General features: G+C 35.5%; 1 protein-coding gene across 3 annotated transcripts; it reads left to right on the plus strand.

Annotated features, from left to right (window-relative positions):
• Positions 1-1,891: 1,891 nt before the first annotated feature.
• LOC121732001 (VPS35 endosomal protein-sorting factor-like) lies at positions 1,892-17,714 on the plus strand. Of its 3 annotated transcripts, none has more exons than XM_042121734.1 (18): positions 1,892-2,070; positions 2,893-2,989; positions 3,153-3,260; positions 3,375-3,510; positions 3,650-3,819; positions 4,046-4,218; positions 9,061-9,400; positions 9,471-9,646; positions 10,452-10,555; positions 11,476-11,657; positions 11,889-12,035; positions 12,587-12,756; positions 13,950-14,112; positions 15,304-15,466; positions 15,690-15,829; positions 15,907-16,075; positions 16,652-16,941; positions 17,525-17,714. In XM_042121734.1, exons 1-18 carry the CDS (start codon positions 2,051-2,053, stop codon positions 17,603-17,605), a joined length of 2,829 nt encoding a protein of 942 aa, XP_041977668.1. In that variant the 5' UTR covers positions 1,892-2,050; the 3' UTR covers positions 17,606-17,714. The 3 variants fall into 3 exon arrangements, with proteins under 3 accessions (XP_041977668.1, XP_041977670.1, XP_041977669.1); XM_042121736.1 differs by having other exon boundaries at positions 3,665-3,819; XM_042121735.1 differs by having other exon boundaries at positions 2,893-2,985; positions 3,152-3,260.
• Positions 17,715-18,165: the final 451 nt, after the last annotated feature.

Here is an 18,165-nt window from a genome sequence, read left to right on the forward strand (position 1 = left end):
CGCCCCCGAAACCCCCTATAAACTAAATTTCACGAAAATCGTTGGAGCCGATTCCGAGATTCCAATATATATATATATATATATATATATATATATATATATATAAATTGTATGTATGTGTATATATATATGTTGTGTATCACGGCCGTAGCTAGAGGGGGGCATTGGGGGGCAATGCCCTACCTTAAAAATATCAAAACCCTAGAAAATCAATCAATTATGATATTTTTATTACTTCTGCCCTACCTGTAACCAATGCTGCCCTACCTCAAATCTAACTCTAGCTACAGCCCTGATGTGTATATATACATGTATGTGTATGTATATATATATATATATATATATATGTATATATATATGTATATATATATATATATATATATATATATATATATATATATATATATATATATATATATATATATATATATATATATATATATATATATATATATATATATATATATATATATATATATATATTGTTATACTCGAGTTGTAATAAATATTACAACTCGAGACTGACGGCGACCATTATTTGTACGACTTTCCAATAATATATATTGCCGGGACAGCTAGTATATAATATTATGTAAGTATATATAATAAAGTACTCTGTAATGTAAGTATAAAGTAACCGACATTTCCCAGCACCACGGGGTGATGATGATGAACTACAGTAGGAACTAGTGATGTAACGAATGTTGGATTTTTCACATTCGCGAATGCGATTGCGAATATTTATCTGCAACATTCGCGAATGCGAATGCGAATATTTTAAAATTTCAAAAAAAGCGCGCGTAACATGTTCGACAGGTTTGACGTTTCGTGTCGGCCATCTTTAAATTGAACATAGCCGAACCGATATTGCTTATAGTCTGTCAAGAAAGTGAAGAAATTAAAAAGTGGCAACATCGTAGTGTCACCCCTTTTTTCTTAGATTGATTTGAAAGGGAAGACACTACGTTGCCACTTTTTAATTTTTTCACTTTCTTGACAGACTATAATTGAATGAATTTAGTCACAGAAAGTTCATTCTAAAAGTTTTATTTTGTTTTGAGGTTAGTTTTATGTTTTATGTTTCGAGTAATTGTTTAGTTTTTTAGTAAATAGAAATTGTAAACTTTATTTAAAAATGATAGTAAAGTAATAATATACTACTAAATGAATGCAAACCTTACATAGTATACCAACAAGGCTGATTAATGTTAGATTTGATAAGATCTCTGAAGTTATTTTTTCATAAATGACTAATAAGGCTTTAATTAAGAATGTAGAAGTATGATTTAAAAAAAAATCTAAGTGTTATCTATTGTATTATTATATTATTTCAAATGCATGCATGTAATAATTTCCTTTTTGATTATTAAAACATTCGCTAAATATTCGCATAATTTTTGCGAATGCGAATGCGAATATTGAAAAATACGTGGATATTCGCGAATGCGAATATCCGTTACATCACTAGTAGGAACTAACATAATGTTAAGAGCAATCAATCATGTCAGCTATCAAACAAAAAAACTCGATTTCAAACAAAAAAGATCGATCTCCCCGTTTCCGGTGAGGATGCTACGAAGCGAAGTACGATACTTAACCGAAACTGTGCGCATAAATAAAATAAAAAAAAATGAGACCCTCTCGATGAGATTACTTGAGTAATGACTAATGAGATTATTAATAATAAATGAACTAATGACTAACGAGATTTGAATTTTGTTTCGACTACTAAAATGAATTGCGTGATTTGTGGACGACCCCTAAGTAGTGTCATAAAAAATGAATTGGCAACACTCCCAAGTCCCATGTAAGGTACGTCAAAACCTTGGTGTTTTTAAATGTACCAGTATACTGACTTAACAAAACTTACGAATAATAAAAACTATTAACGGTATTTTATTGGCTGCTGAGATGTCAGGTCGCATTGGCTGTTTTACTGGGACTAGAAAAGAAACGCTCTTATTAAAAGAAGAATAACTTTGGAAAACAAAATACTTGAATAAACAAAAAGTTTTTTAATTAATTTATATCCATAAAGCTGACTACAAATATGCCGACTTATAATAATTGGTAAATACACTAAGCAGCTTTCAATTTCAAACTACGATTATTATCACTTATTATGTTTTTATTAAGTTACTGTTGTAAAGATGTTCCGCGCGGCTACGTCCGCGTAATTTAGGAACCGTACATTTTTCCGCAAAAAATAGCATATGTCCCTTCACGTGATCTATGCTTCATGTGTGCCAAATATAACATAAAAATTGCTCCATTAGTTCTTAAGTTATTAAGCAATTTCAAATGATTTCCTCTGTTTTTTCCACATTTTCCTCTATTTCTTCGCTCCTATTAGTCTTAGCGTGATAAAATATAGCCTATAACCTTCCTCGATGAATGGGCTAATTAAAACTGAAAGAATTTTTCAAATCGGACCAGTAGTTCCTGAAATTACCGCATTCAAACAAACACACTCTTCTGCTTTACAATATTAGTATAGTATACATATATAACATCTCCGTGGTCTAGTGGTTAGAGTGTCGCTCTCGACTCCGGAGGTCGTGGGTTCGAATCCCGCGTTGGAAACATGTTATTTCCAAGTTTGGTTAGGACAATGCAGGCTGATCACCTGATTGTCTGACAAGTAAGATGATCTATGCGTCGGATGGGCATGTAAAAAGTCGGTCCTGCGCCTGATCTCTCGCCAGTCGTGTCGGTCTTCCGTCCCACTGGGTTATGAGAGTAAAGGAATAGAGAGTGCTCTTCTGTACTGCGCACACACTTGGGCACTATAAAATTACTCCTGCGTACCTGGTCTGGTTTCAATGAAACCGGCCACCGTCACCGAAACCGGTGTGGGGAGTATTATTAGTATACATATTGATTTGTTTATAGGAAATTTGCTAAGAGACCAGCAATTAATCACGAGTGTCCAAGCTTAGAAGTTAATAACCATCCTCTAAAAGTGGAACTTAATAAAATAATAAGACGCGTGAGTATGACATAGAACAGACACCACAAAGTTGCGGTCAATACTTTTTGTTATTGTTCATATTTTTTAAAAGCTTTTATTTAACTTGCTATGTTTATAATAATATGAGTGTTATAATAATTCTTAGAAGTCACATACTAACAAACATTTTGTTATCTTTTAGCAACCTGTTGGTTCAAAAAAGAATTTTTTAGAGACTCTTGAAAAGTGGAGTTTTCCTTTGGAAGAATTGGATCCCTTATTGAGATTTGAACAAATGAATTTAGAAGAGGTACTATTAATTACTTTTAACTAAGTAAGCAACATATTTTTTGTAAGACAAATTATTTTCCCATTACTTTTCACCAATCTTATATATTATGTACTTATTTAAATTTAATTTTAGGATTCTAAACCTTTAGAAAATGATGTCGTAAACTACATAAGACTTTGGCAATCAAAACGTACTACCATCCTTAATAAATATACAACTGGAGAGAAACTTACTATTATAAGTAGTTTTCTGCCAGAGGAAGAGAAAGGTATGTTTATTTTAACTAATAAATTGTGTATATAATAAATATATTATATAATAAATATGAATAAAATACTTATTTAGGTTCTTACTAATCTTAATTTTTCCTTTGCTTTTTCTTTTCTTTTTTTTCTTTTTTTTTTAAGTTAATTCATTTTCAGCCTTAATTAGGCAAGTTTCTAACTTAAATGAAAAAGTGAAGCATAGGTTGGAACAGTTGGATGAGTTTGATGAATCTTCTGTAAGAAAAACTATGGGATTGAGCCAACAAGAATTTGTCACTAAAATTCATATGCTTGATGATGAAATCAAAAAGGTAATGTTATATTATTTAAACTTTACGATAGTATATTATTTTTTTCTTTTGTAAGAAATTAAAAGGCTATAATTGATATACAGTACCCACTTATATCTTTTTTTTTTTTATTATATCAACCAAAACATTTGGTGTTTTGGTTTATATAATATCACCAAATACTACATTATACTTATTGCAATATTATGATACTCCCTTAAATTAATATTTAAAATGTTGTTTTCAGGCTTGGGACTCTGAACAACGTGTTAAAGCATTCAAAATTGCAATACAGTGCTCCAAACTTCTGTCCGATATTAGTGTAATGCAATTCTACCCAAGTAAATTTGTATTAATTACTGATATTTTACACAAATTCGGTAACTTGGTGTATGACAGATTGAAGCATAAAAGCTTTGGGTAAGTAAATATGTATTTTAATTATAAATAATATTTTAGTAATTTATCTATGTACTTATATTTTTAGTACCTGGATGACCGAGCTTTGCTCGGTATAGCAAACACTCATTGACTTCGTGTTACTTAATAACGCCATCTGCTGGTCGTTAAAACAATTTGTTGCTAACAAAATAGTATTATTATTCGCCAATAGATGTCAGGAAGAGTCATATTTTTCAGTTTATCGATTATCGATAAAACACGAATAAAAAGACATTTTCTGAAAATGATTCCTAGCTCTAGATCGATTTATCGCCCCCGAAACCCCCTATATACTAAATATTTTTTTTTATACAGATAATTATAATAATAAGTAATAATTGCTATAAATAATGCTAAAATATAAAACAAAGACTATATATAAAAAACTAAATCTAAGTCAGAGGCTGCGGGCAATGTACCCAAGAGGCTGGCAGCATTACCTCGCTGTATCGCAAGACTGATACGTTGGCCGAGGTAAACGCCAGCTCTGGGATCGTTAGTTTTCTCAACCAGTCTTTGGGATAACTCTCTGAACATTTGTTTGGCACCAGGGCCTCATGGACCCAGGGTTTCATCCCCGAAAGGTACAAAAAAGTAATCATTCCCCAGTGCTTCATATTTTCTTCTTTTGTTTGTCTCTGCTTGTGCCGCCGCAGCTCCCGCTTCCCTTGTTGTGGCCGTCACATGTGACGCCGCTAGCGGGTCCACGCAGGTGGCGTCCCAAACAAGAGGCCTCCCGCGGCTCCATGGAACGAGCGTCATTCCGTCGGGCCTTTTGCCGTCGTCACGTGCGATACCGTTCGGCTCGAGAGTGGCCGGCACGTTGACAGAGGCAAGGGCCCTGCGGATCACGTCGTTCAAGGAAGCATGGCGGGACTGGTGGCCGGCGCTGTGTCGACAAGACAGACCGTGGTGACCCTGGCGGTCTACTGCGGCGCCGCACAGTGGTCCGAAATCGCTAAATAGTGGACATTCGCAAAAAAGATCGATTTTGATGTGGAAAAAAATACCAACCGATAGATTTTAAGAGGAGTAACAATAAATCCTTATTAAGTTTTTTATAAAAATGTATATTTAAGGTGAAAAAAAATAATTACGAAAATGTAGTATGGGAAAGAATCTATAAATAGATTTTTTGCAAAAACTACTAAGTCATTCTGGTTCATTTTTGAAACAAGTAAAGTTCTAGTGGTATATAAGGTTTAGAAAAAAAAATTACGAAAATTTACGTGCAGCCTTTTGCAGTAGAGGGGTTCAAAATTTTGAAATAATTTTACTAACTTTTTAGGTGTGGAAAAAATACTATTTGAAAGATTTCTTAAAGAGTAACAATAAATCCTTATTAAGTTTTTTTATAAAAATGTATTTTTCAAGGTGAAAAAAAAATACTAAAATGTTGTATGGGAAAGAATCTATAAACAGATTTTTTGCAAAAACTACTAAGTCATTCTGGTTCATTTTTGAAACAAGTAAAGTTCTAGTGGTATATAAGGTTTAGAAAAAAAAATACGAAAATTTACGTGCAGCCTTTTGCAGTAGAGGGGTTCAAAATTTTTAAATAATTTTACTAACTTTTTAGGTGTGGAAAAAATACTATTCGAAAGATTTCTTAAAGTGTAACTATAAATCCTTTTTAAGTTTTTTATAAAAATGTATTTTTCAAGGTGAAAATAAATAATGTATATTTAAGGTGAAAAAAAATAATTACGAAAATGTTGTATGGGAAAGAATCTATAAAATATAGATTTTTTGCAAAAACTACTAGGTCATTCTGGTTCATTTTTGAAACAAGTAAAGTTCTAATGGTACATACCATTAGAACTTTACTTGTTTCAAAAATGAACCAGAATGACCTAGTAGTTTTTGCAAAAAATCTATATTTTATAGATTCTTTCCCATACAACATTTTCGTAATTATTTTTTTTCACCTTAAATATACATTTTTATAAAAAACTTAATAAGGATTTATTGTTACTCCTCTTAAAATCTATCGGATGGTATTTTTTTCCACATCAAAATCGATCTTTTTTGCGAATGTCCACTATTTAGCGATTTCGGACCACTGTGCGGCGCCGCAGTAGACCGCCAGGGTCACCACGGTCTGTCTTGTCGACGCAGCGCCGGCCGCCAGTCAGGTTTAGAAAAAAAAATACGAAAATTTACGTGCAGCCTTTTGAAGTAGAGGGGTTCAAAATTACAAAAATGATGTTTTAAGGCAAAAAAAAAAAACGAAAATTGTATGGGTATAATATATATAAAACGAGTCCCTAAAAATCAACAATACTTATATGTATAAATACAAACATGGATAGCAAAAACAAAATTAAACTAAAATTAACTACTGACTAAACTATTGTAATTATAATAAAATAAAAATTGTTACACACACTAATAACTCAAACAATTTCAAATGAAACTTATAAATAAACAATAATAAATAATAATCAATTAAACCACGCGCTTTACAAACATAGTGGATCTACCACGACCTCCGTGGTTCAATGGTTACTGGTGTGGCAACTCAAGCCGGGTCGCGGGTTCGAATCCCGCCGATGGAACAAAAAGTTTTTCAAAGTTCCTGGGTCATGGATGTGTATTAAATATGTGTATCATATAATAAAAATCTTAAATATATGTATAGTATTAAATATATTTCCGTTGTCTGGTACCTGTAACACAAGTCCTTCAGGTACTTAGCACTCGGCCAGACTGATGTGGTGTGTAGCGTCCATAGATATTATCTCCAATGCTATCATAGCCTTGCATGACACAACTTTACTTTCTTCGTAATCTTCTGATAAAAGAGGTCTTTCAAGCAACAGGTGGACTGTGTCTGGATAAAATTCTTGGTGTTTATTTTTAGACAACTTTGGACGAATGTGAAACAAATATGGATCAGAGCTTATTAAAAATAGGAACGGTTGTGTCTGATACTTAATCTTCATCAACAAGCAGTACCTATATGCATTATGCATATCAAAGCCAAGTGAAATGAATAAGCTTGATGTGATTTTGAATAAACCTTTAAGAGAATTCAAATTTTTATCGTCTCTTCACATGTGGATTCGATGCATGGAATATATTTTACATATATCTTATAATATGGACTTTAAAATGTGGTCAGCACGTGATGAAAACAAAATTCTTAAAAAAGCAAAAAAGAATGCCACACAACATGAGTTTAAAGAGCAAACTGGAATATTGATTGATATTGTCAAACAAGGATATGGAACTACTAACGATGGTAACACTGCTAGAAGATTTTTTCGGGACTTTAGGACATCATCTGAAATAACGAAAATAGATATAGAATTAATAAAGAGATTATACGTTGTATTGCAGACAGTTTCTTCTGGGAAGCTTATCAATATAGATCAGTTTCGAAATTATTCTAGAGAAACTGCAGAGCTGTATGTAAAGCTTTATCCGTGGTACTACATGCCTGCAAGTGTTCACAAAATCCTTATACATTGTGCTGATATTTGTAAGCATTTTGGCTTTATTCCAATTGGCTATTTGAGTGAAGAAGCTTCAGAGGCAAGGAATAAAGAATTTAGAAATACTAGAGAGATGCATACTAAAAAGACGAGTCGAGCAGACTAATGAAGATTTGTTGCACAACTTTTTAATAAGCTCTGATCTATATTTGTCTCACATTCGTCCAAAGTTGTCTAAAAATAAACACCAAGAATTTCATCCAGACACAGTCGACCTGTTGCTTGACAAGTCCTCTTTTATCAGCTGAAGATTACGAAGAAAGTGAAGTTGTGTCATTACAAGGCGATGATAGCATTGGAGATCCACTATGTTTGTAAAGCGCGTTGCTTTATTTGATTATTATTTATTATTGTTTATTTATAAGTTTCATTTGAAATTGTTTGAGTTATTAGTGTGTGTAACAATTTTTATTTTATTATAATTACAATAGTTTAGTCAGTAGTTAATTTTAGTTTAATTTTGTTTTTGTTATCCATGTTTGTAAATACAAATAAGTATTGTTGCTTTTTAAAAGTACATGTAATTTTTTTTGGACAATGCCCTTTTTTTTTCGCCTTAAAACATCATTTTTGTACAAAACTTATAAAGGATTTATTGTTACTCTTTATAAATTGTATTTTTTTCCACACCTAAAAGGTTCGTAAAATTATTTCAAAATTTTGAACCCCTCTACTGCAAAAGGCTGCACGTAAATTTTCGTATTTTTTTTTCTAAAACTTACGTACCATTAGAACTTTACTTGTTTCAAAAATGAACCAGAATGACTTAGTAGTTTTTGCAAAAAATCTATTTAAAGATTCTTTCCCATACAACATTTTCGTAATTATTTTTTTTCACCTTAAATATACATTTTTATAAAAAACTTAATAGGGATTTATTGTTACTCTTCTTAAAATCTATCGAATGGTATTTTTTTCCACACCAAAATCGAAGTTTTTTGCGAATGTCCATTATTTAGCGATTTCGGACCACTGTGCGCCGCAGTGGCAGCGGTGGGGTTCGCTGATATTGGCTCCTAGTCGCAAACTGAGTGATAAGTTGAATGCATGATTATCTAACAGTGTTCCGGTATTGGATGATGGGTATGCCTGGAGCCAATAACCTGATTCCGGCTCAGCGGACGCCAGGAGACGCGCGCGATTTGTAGTGGACGATGAACTTAGGATCTCTGAGTGTGCCAATTTTATTAGGGGTTCATCCCAATACAGGAACTTATACGAGCAATTGTATTGTATATATATATATATACGGACTAGCAAAAAATTTAATTATACCAAGTATACTTCTTCATATTACGTTTTTAAAATAACTTGCTTGTTTTAGGAGTAAGGTAATAGAATTCCAGGATATACAGTCAGAATTAGTTCCAGAGGCAGCAAAAGAGACTTGTCAAAATTGGATGTTCAAAATGGCTTCCATAAGAGAGCTTCTGCCGAGACTTTATATGGAGATGTCTTTGCTTAAGTGCTACGTCTTTACTTCAAGAGGAGAGATAAAGCCAGCCATAGACAGAATAACCATTATGATCAGGGGCATTGGAAATCCTCTGGTGGCTGTTTATTTGAGGGTGTATTTGTGCAATGTATCAGCAAAACTTGTTGGTAAAGACAGTGAGGAGTATTTTGCTAAAAACTTTAAAGAGTTCATTGATGATTATCAACAGGTATATATCCAAAAATTACAGATAATATTTTCTAGAATAATTTTCTTACAAATTATTATGTTTATTTCAGATATTTAGTACAAACATGAGCAAGAAGTTTGGTACTCAACTACTGACTCCGGATCAATATCTCAGTCTTTATATACCAGCAGTGGAATGGTTGTTGTATGGAACGCTCAATTCAAACAACAATAAAGCTAAACTATTGGATGAATTGCTGCAGCAGTGTAACAGTATTGAAAATAAGTAGGTTATTGTCCTAGATTTTGTCGTTTGCCAAAATAACATCAAGCATTTTCATTTGTAAATCTGAAAAATGAGATAATTATAACTTGACCAAATAGACATCAATTAAAAGTACCTACAACAAAAAAAAATTCCATACCTACAAAATAAGGATGATGACAAGGTCAAAGATTAGCGAATTTTGTTAATAAAATATAGAAATCACGGTGAAAAATAAGTGTTCCCAAAATTACAGCTATAGCATTTTTATTCTTTTTGTTATGCGCCTTCAAAGTTAGATAATCAAGTCGATTTTTTTTTTCAATTAAATTTCTTAATATTTGTATACCAATCGATAACTTATGCAATTAAAAGCAAATTTTGTTATGAAACCACTTTCATAAACGCAATATTTGATATACCTATGGAACAAAGTTCTCTCCCGATGTGTACAAACTACAAAAGAGTGTTTCCCCTTTCGTAGCACTTTGTATGGAGCGTTTCGGGCAGGTCTATTTTATGAGATGTTTGAATTGTCATATCTTGGTGAATTTTTAAGCTATCAGAGTCATTCTTTCAGCGATGTTACTATTTGGGTCTTTCAATTACCAATAAGAAAAAAATTGTCATCAAGCCTATTGTTGCCATTCCGTTTTAGAAACGTGACAGCTACGATTAAACTAGCGCCATCATTTTTTGTCAACTCTTTATGGCCAAGCTAAAATGATATTATTATTAAACCACTGGTGCAAGTGAGTTAGTCACTAAAATAATATTCTCCTCTTCACATCACTGATTTTTGATTTTTCATCATCATTTATTCCAGTGAGTTATTGCTCTTCTGCGTGTTGTCCACTTTCGATTCGCCGAACATAATAGAGAAGTCTTCACAAATTTTGGAAATAATCAAAAAGTCCGCTGATAACATGGGTAAGTGTTGTTTTTATAATGTTACAAAATAATATTTTTTTAAAAGCTACGATTTAGCACGGTTTCCGGTTTCACGTCACATATTTTCGATCAGTAGCATCAGCTAAATCCTGAAAAAAAATTTAATGTATGCGCGATACATTAATTTTGGTGTCCTTGCTCAGCATCATTAATATGTTCAAGATAATAAACGAAACTCGGCACTCAACTGTGTGCTTTTTCCCTGAGGTCAAACTTTGGGTTGTACTACAAAACCGTTTTGAGACTCAAACAATCGAACAAGAATGCCCCATCCTACTCTAACACACGTGACGTTGTTGACCTACTTCTCCTTAGCGCTACTAGTTTTCCTATGAAACTAATTGTAATTAAAAAAAACAAATTATCTTAAGAGTTAAGATACTGATGGCGTTTCCGCCAAGATTGATATCGACTATCGAGTAGCAGTATGATAATATACAATGAAAAAAAATTACAAATAAATGTAGAAAGAGCGCAAATTGGCGGTCTTGAGCAGTTTCTTCCAGACAACCATTACAGCAGTGAAAGAATATTGGTCCATCGCGCTTACAGAGAAACAATAAAATTACCAAAAACAGTAATTACCCTTAAATAAAATAAAAAAGTATTTAAAGCGGTCGCGGTAGTACGACAAACCTTGAGATCGCACGCAATTGGCGAAAACTGCATAATATTTGCAATCAATCAGAAATCTGTATACGAAGTGTGTGACTGTAGATATTGTGCAGTTTTCTCCTGTTGCATTGCTGTTGTCAATATAAAATCACTCTGACTTTTATTAACGCGGGCCTCACTTTTTAAAAGCTTTTATTGAACTCTGTATGTATGTGTGTTAGTATTCGCGTGGAACTTTTAACTCGATTTTGAATTAGATAATATGCTTATAATTTATAACGCAGTGATGCTGAGCGGCGTGCTACACTTGGTAGGCGGTCACGTGTGCACGTGCGAGAGTTACCGCGCGTCGTCGAGCGAGGCGCTCAGCCAGGCGTGGTGGAGGCTCGCCGCCGCCGTCCGCGCCCCAAACGACTTCCTCCACCAGCTGGAGCCCTGGCTGCAGTTCGTGTGTATGCAGCTCTCGGTAAGAGAAGGGGGAAGGTAGTCTTGAAATTGTTTCTTTTGGGATAGTAGGATGAGAAATATCGAAATGGAGTGCGCCGTGTCGCACGCCACGGCATAATATTATTATCTTCTACGGTCTTTAGATTATTCTGCTTCAAGCTACTCCATCTATTTTTTTTTCACCTATTATTTTCTAAGAATTGGTGAAACAGTGGGTGTTAGTGTTTTTTAATGTAATACCTAATTTCAGAGTCAGCACATAAACATGATCCTGCGGGGGACGATCCGCTACATGATCAAGAGCGGGTCGGCGGCGGACGAGTACTGCGCGCAGCTGCAGGCCACACTCAAGCGCGTGCTCACACACGTGCCAGACGTCGAGGAGCTCTTCCTTATGGTATCACCTCCTATTACTCATAAAAATATCTTTTATTGTAGCAGATTTTTAACCGACTTCCAAAATGGAGGTTATATGTTCGGCTGTGGATTTTTTTTTGTTAGGCCGATATCATATTAGCGGTTGGCGAGTGGTTTTAGTGCGGAGTTTTCGTAGCGTGTTTGCAGCGAGTTTGTAAAGCAGAGAACGCTGCTAGCTCGTTAGGCGTCCGCGACGTAAACGCTGCGTGCCCATCCTGCGACGAAGCTGCTCGCCAATCACTTACTAAAAAATATAAACATAGTGTATGTTTCAAAACTGCAAAATGTAAACATATAGGTAAACATATGTAAACATATTCGTATTCGTAACATAAATGTAAACATATTCGTAGAAAGTTGTAAATAAGGCGCTGTGTAATTTTTAATTTGTGTAAGTTGTTAATGAGTTACGTGGCAAAACGTACATTTGTAGATCTAGCTGCAGATTACAAAAATGCAGTCGTATTTTTTCCCCGTTTTAGCAACAGAAAAAAAAAATGTGCCTGGTCTTAACCTGACACTCACTTTCAGGATGCTTTTATGCCGTTAGTGGAGTTGGTCCAAAAGTCTACCGCGAGAACCGCGATGGCCAAGACTGTCCTGACGATATTCTTTGAGAGGTTCACCGGGATATATATTGAAGATCCGATTGTTATATCCGGACTTATGAGACTGTGCTGTATACTTCATGACTCCATCAAGTAAGTATTTTAAAGAATAACTATACAGAATGTAACCGAACTAAGTGATAATACTTTAGGGTGTATATAATAATACTCCCCACACCGGTTTCCGTGACGGTGGCCAGTTTAATTGAAACCAGGCCTGTTACGCAGGAGTACTTTTATAGTGCCCAAGTGTGTGCGCAGTACATAAGAGCACTCTCTCTTCCTTTCACATTCATAACCCAGTGGGACGGACGACCGACACGACTGGCGAGACATCAGCCGCAGGACCGACTTTTTACATGCCCATCCGACGCATGGATCATCTTACTTGTCAGACAATCAGGTGATCAGCCTGCATTGTCCTAACCAAACTTGGAAATAACATGTTTCCAACGCGGGATTCGAACCCACGACCTCCGAGTCAAGAGCCGCGATCTAACTAGTGGTTAGACCGCGGCTCTCGACTCCGGAGGCGTTAAGGAGTTAGGGTGTGTAATGTGTATGAGTCCCCTATATAGTGTTCGCAGTGAAAGTAGAAGCTCTGAAAGAGTAACTTTCATCTTTGAATGGAAAAATTCAAGACGCGCGGGCACTTGCTCATATAAATCACAAAAAAATTTTGCTCTTTAGCGCTGCTACTTTCACAGTGAACTCTATTTTTTTTTAATGAAATAAGGGGGCAAACGAGCAAACGGGTCATCTGATGGAAAGCAACTTCCGTCGCCCATGGACACTCGCAGCATCAGAAGAGCTGCAGGTGCGTTGCCGGCCTTTTAAGAGGGAATAGGGTAATAGGGGAGGGTAGGGATGGGAAGGGAATAGGGGAGGGAAAGGAAGGAAATAGGGTAGGGGATTGGGCCTCCGGTAAACTCACTCACTCGAGCCGGCCCATTCGTGCCGAAGCATGGCTCTCCCACGTATGAACTCTATAAATAAGGAACACAATATGTCACATACACACCCTAAAGTATTATCACTTAGTTTGGTTCCACCTTGTATACCTAATAGCGAAGTAGTATAACATACTACATAATAATAAACAGTAGACCCCTAATTCAAACGATGAAATCATTGTAAAGGGTAGCTTTTGTAACATAAATAAATTATTACCGGAAAGAATCTTTTACTTTAATAATCTCGATAAATCGATGAAACAAACTGTTGGCTTTTGAATTAATTAGTTTGAATTACACCAAGTTTTTTTATATTATATTTTAACCTTGTAGCGCAGTAAGCGTGGAAGCCGAGAGCAAAATGTGTGCAGATTTGATAGTAAAGTTCGTCCAAGCGGTGACTTATCACGACGACCTGGAGCAGCAGTTGAATTTCTACGTCGAGTGTCGAGCCTCGTTTATCAAACTGGACGCAGTCCTTCTAGCACTTGTGCACGTAAGTCTTGCTGGTCCAATAGCTTCATTTTATTTAGAGGCGTGCATGTCGTGATATTTTTGTGGGTTCATTAGTTTTTTTTGCGAAAAGGAATGATTTTCAAACGACTAGCATGAAAAAGCACATTAAGTAGCTTATTCCTCTATGCAAGTACTAACCTATGTTTTTGTTAAATAATTTATTATCTTGTAATTATATAGCACTGGAATAAGAAATGTCGCCGATATTTTTCGTCGCTATACTATGTTCGGATCCGTTATTATTAGTACCAAATGGCATAATATATTTATGCCTATTTATTACTACATAGTATAAAACAAAGTCGCTTTTTCTGTCCTCATGACCCTTGTTCCCTTTAATCTTTAATGGATTTTGATGCGGTTTTCTTTAATAGATAGAGTGATTAAAGAGAAAGGTTTAAAAGTATAATTACAATCATTAAATATTGGAGAAATACTGTTATTTTTAAGGTTTCTAATCTGATGTCGTAAAAAAAAAAAAAAAAAAACCACCTACATTGCAAATGCAGGCTGAACCCTACGAGATTTATCAAAATAATGTAGTTACATACATACTAAGTATTGTGCACAATAAAAAGGTCTACAGAAAACTTCGCGATGGTATATGTCTATCTCTAATCTAATATAATTTTTTTTTCATTTACTTTTTACTACAAATAATGACTAATTTTCGAAGCGATTTTAAGCGGCATTAACAATTAAATACTTTAAATACATTGTTGATTTAATATTATAGATCTAGATGGCCCTTTACAACATAATAAATGATTTAAATGAATATTTTCGAAGATATTACAGATTTGAAAATTGCGGGAGTTAGCTTTTGCGGCGGGCCATGGGTAGTAAATTAGTAATGAACATAAATCAAAACTTCTGAATCGATATTAATAATTTTTTCAGTGAGTGACATAGGCTATATTATATTTTATACCCGTGCGAAGCCGGGGCGAGTCGCTAGTGCCATATAATTATACCCTAAGAGATATTACTATACATTTTATTATAGGCTATTTAATAAAATTGGAACTCCACTGCAGGTAGAGAACACGCTAGGTGCGCGCGCCAGTGTTTGTGGTGTTGCGTGACTAATTTTATTATGTGACATTTAATATAGACTATCCTTTTATTTAGATTAATTAATTGGTGTAAAAAAAGTTGAATTCCACTGCAGGCGGTGAACACGCTGGGTGCGCGCGCGAGTGCGCGGGGCGTGGCTCGTGCGTGTGCGGCGTACGCGTTCGTCACGGTACCGTCGCTGCGGTGCGTGCTCACGCGCGCGCCGCTCTATCTGCTTGGCGCTCAGGTCGCTCTGCTCAACAATTGCGTCGGACAAGGTTATAATTTATAAATATTGAATATTTTAGGCCTGATAATATAATAATTACATTTATATAATTAGAATACCTAAATCATGTCAAGTCTTAAATACTTATTTTCCTGAATTCCGTATTTATTAATTTTAATAATGATAAATATTCATTATTAAAATTAATAATTTCATGCGAATCATACACACATTTTATGTTTTCGGTTAAAGATAATTTTATAATTTTTTAGCCGAGGCGAATCTAAAGTCACTCGTCGGCCTCATACCAGACATTCCACTTTACATTCAACAGGATGGGCAGAATAAGTCTACACATGATCAAGTTTTAGGATTGCTGTGTAATTTCCTCTCTACATTACTTGTGCTGCCGGTAAGGATATTGAAATTTATTGTAAATAAAAAGACTTCTCAAAACTGTGATTGTTGATTGTGCTATTTGTTTTGTAGGATAACATGGAAAGCAGCAACAAAGCTTACATATTAAGTGGTTTTATAAAGACCATGGAAAGAATACATTGGAAGAAAACAGAGCCTCTTTACTACAACGTGCTGCTAAAAACTTTAGATTTGGTGTGCGAGATGGCTCAGGAGACTTACGCTTATCGGATAGACTCAGGTATAAACTGAAAATAAAACTAATTATATAACGACAACAAAAAAAAACTTAACCATAAGCTTTTAGCCATCATCCTTTATCTTATAAAAATATTAACAATTATTACTGCTGCCTATCAATAAGCCCGGCCGCACATTGTCCGAAATTTCTAATCAGAAACAGTTGAACGTCCGCGCTGTCTCTTACAATTTGTACTGAGCCGAGTGAGCTCGAACTCGTCGGAAAGATATTTCGGATAGTGTGCGGGGTGGGGGTCCGGCGAAAATCGAAATTCAACTGTTTCTGATCAGAATTCGGACAATGTGCGGCTGGGCTAAAACTGTTATTACCAGAAGCATAGTGTGCCTTGGCGGGGACCCGTAAAATAATTTGTTTAAACGTCCTTAGAATAGGGTAAAGATTTGTCACAAAACACAAAATGGATAAAATGGGGTCCCCCATAGCCCAGGGGCCCCGTATAATTGATACGGCAGACACGCCTCCGATTACTTTCTTACCTTAAAAACTTTTTTCGAAAAGCAAATAAGGTTATTCAAATTTCATTATATATACTAAAATTAATCATAATGTACGCAGTGCTGTCGAACGACCAACTGTATGGGTGCGAGGAGGAGTTCGTGTCGTGTCTGAGCGGTCACGCGGGCGCCGCATGCCGCGAGCTCCTCACTACACTGGCGACGCTCGGCGCGGGTGGAGGCGGGGCTAGCGGAGTGGGCGGGGATTCCCGGCGGCAGAGCGCGCTAGCACTCGAGCTGTTCTGGCGCGTAACCCGCCGCGCGGCCCTCGCGGACCCGCCCACCGCCCAGCTCGCCGCCAACCTGTGGGCGCTAGCGACCAAACACCAGGACCACAACCACAAACTCGCTGTGAGTTGAATTACTACAGCTGTTTCATGCTGTTCGGTAGTTTGCATATCAACGCGCGAACAGCCACATAGCGATAGAGCGAGATGGCACATAACGTGTTGACGTGTGAGATCTGTTAGTTCGTTAACGTGGTCTGCGGCTTCGGTGTGCAAAAAATAGCCACGATGCCGGCTTGTATTTGCACTACGTTTGTTATAGTATGGTCGCGGATCAAGTACAATTTTTTTCCATTATCGCTCTCGATTTAACAACTAACAAGTACGCGAAAACAATATTTTTTTATTATATTTTTATATGGGAAACAAGCGGCGCAAGGCAAATCGTCCATTGACCATGCACGAATATCTGTGTACTTCGCGACACCGTTGTAAATAATATTATAAACCTGGACCCTGATTCACAATGCCCAATTTGACTCGGATTCGGAAACTTCATCGCGCGACATCCAATAAACGCTCGCCGCGCTAGGCGTTGACCAATGTCCGCAAGGTAAAGTTTCTGAATCCATGTCGAGCGGGAATCGTAAATCGCCCAGCTGGTTTCTTTAATCGCGGCTTTCAATTTATCGAAAACTTTGTTTCAGCTATCGATGCTGAGCGCTTTGAAGACATCCGGTGATGTTGCCAGTGAAAAACTTTACGCGCGACTCAAAGACGGCTGTTGAGAGTGAAGTCTACATATTGTTATTGATTCTACTTATATAAAACCTAGTTATCTTACATTATATGATAAGGCTAAGTATATTTATTTGAAATAATAACTTGTAACCAACATGTCACGTTTAATTTCCCGGTATTTTTTAATTATTACTTAAGGTTTAATTATACAATGTGTCCCGACACCGGTGTCCGATCCTTTAATGTCATGATCTATGGCATATTTTATCGACAAATTGGCTCTCAAATTTTTTCTCTCTCTCTCACGGTTGTAAAATGGCAGCCATTTTAGTTTTTCTCGGGCTTTCACACTAATCTGACCAGTACATCTCATGTAAATATCCTATGAAGATAAAAAAGGTCTCATTTGATAGCTAAACTTGTGGACTACGCTTACACAGGCAATATGTTATAAATTTCGTTGAATTAAACATAGAAAAACCAAAGTTTAAGAAAAAAAATTGTGCATTTTTTAAGTAATGTCTTTTTGTGAAAAATCTAGCACATTAAACTGGTTCTTTTTTATTAAAAAAAATAAAGGAGGTTATAACGATTTTCCTATGAAGTA

The sequence above is a fragment of the Aricia agestis genome, chromosome 11 (assembly GCF_905147365.1).
Source record: "Aricia agestis chromosome 11, ilAriAges1.1, whole genome shotgun sequence".
NCBI classification, from domain to species: Eukaryota; Metazoa; Arthropoda; class Insecta; order Lepidoptera; family Lycaenidae; genus Aricia; species Aricia agestis.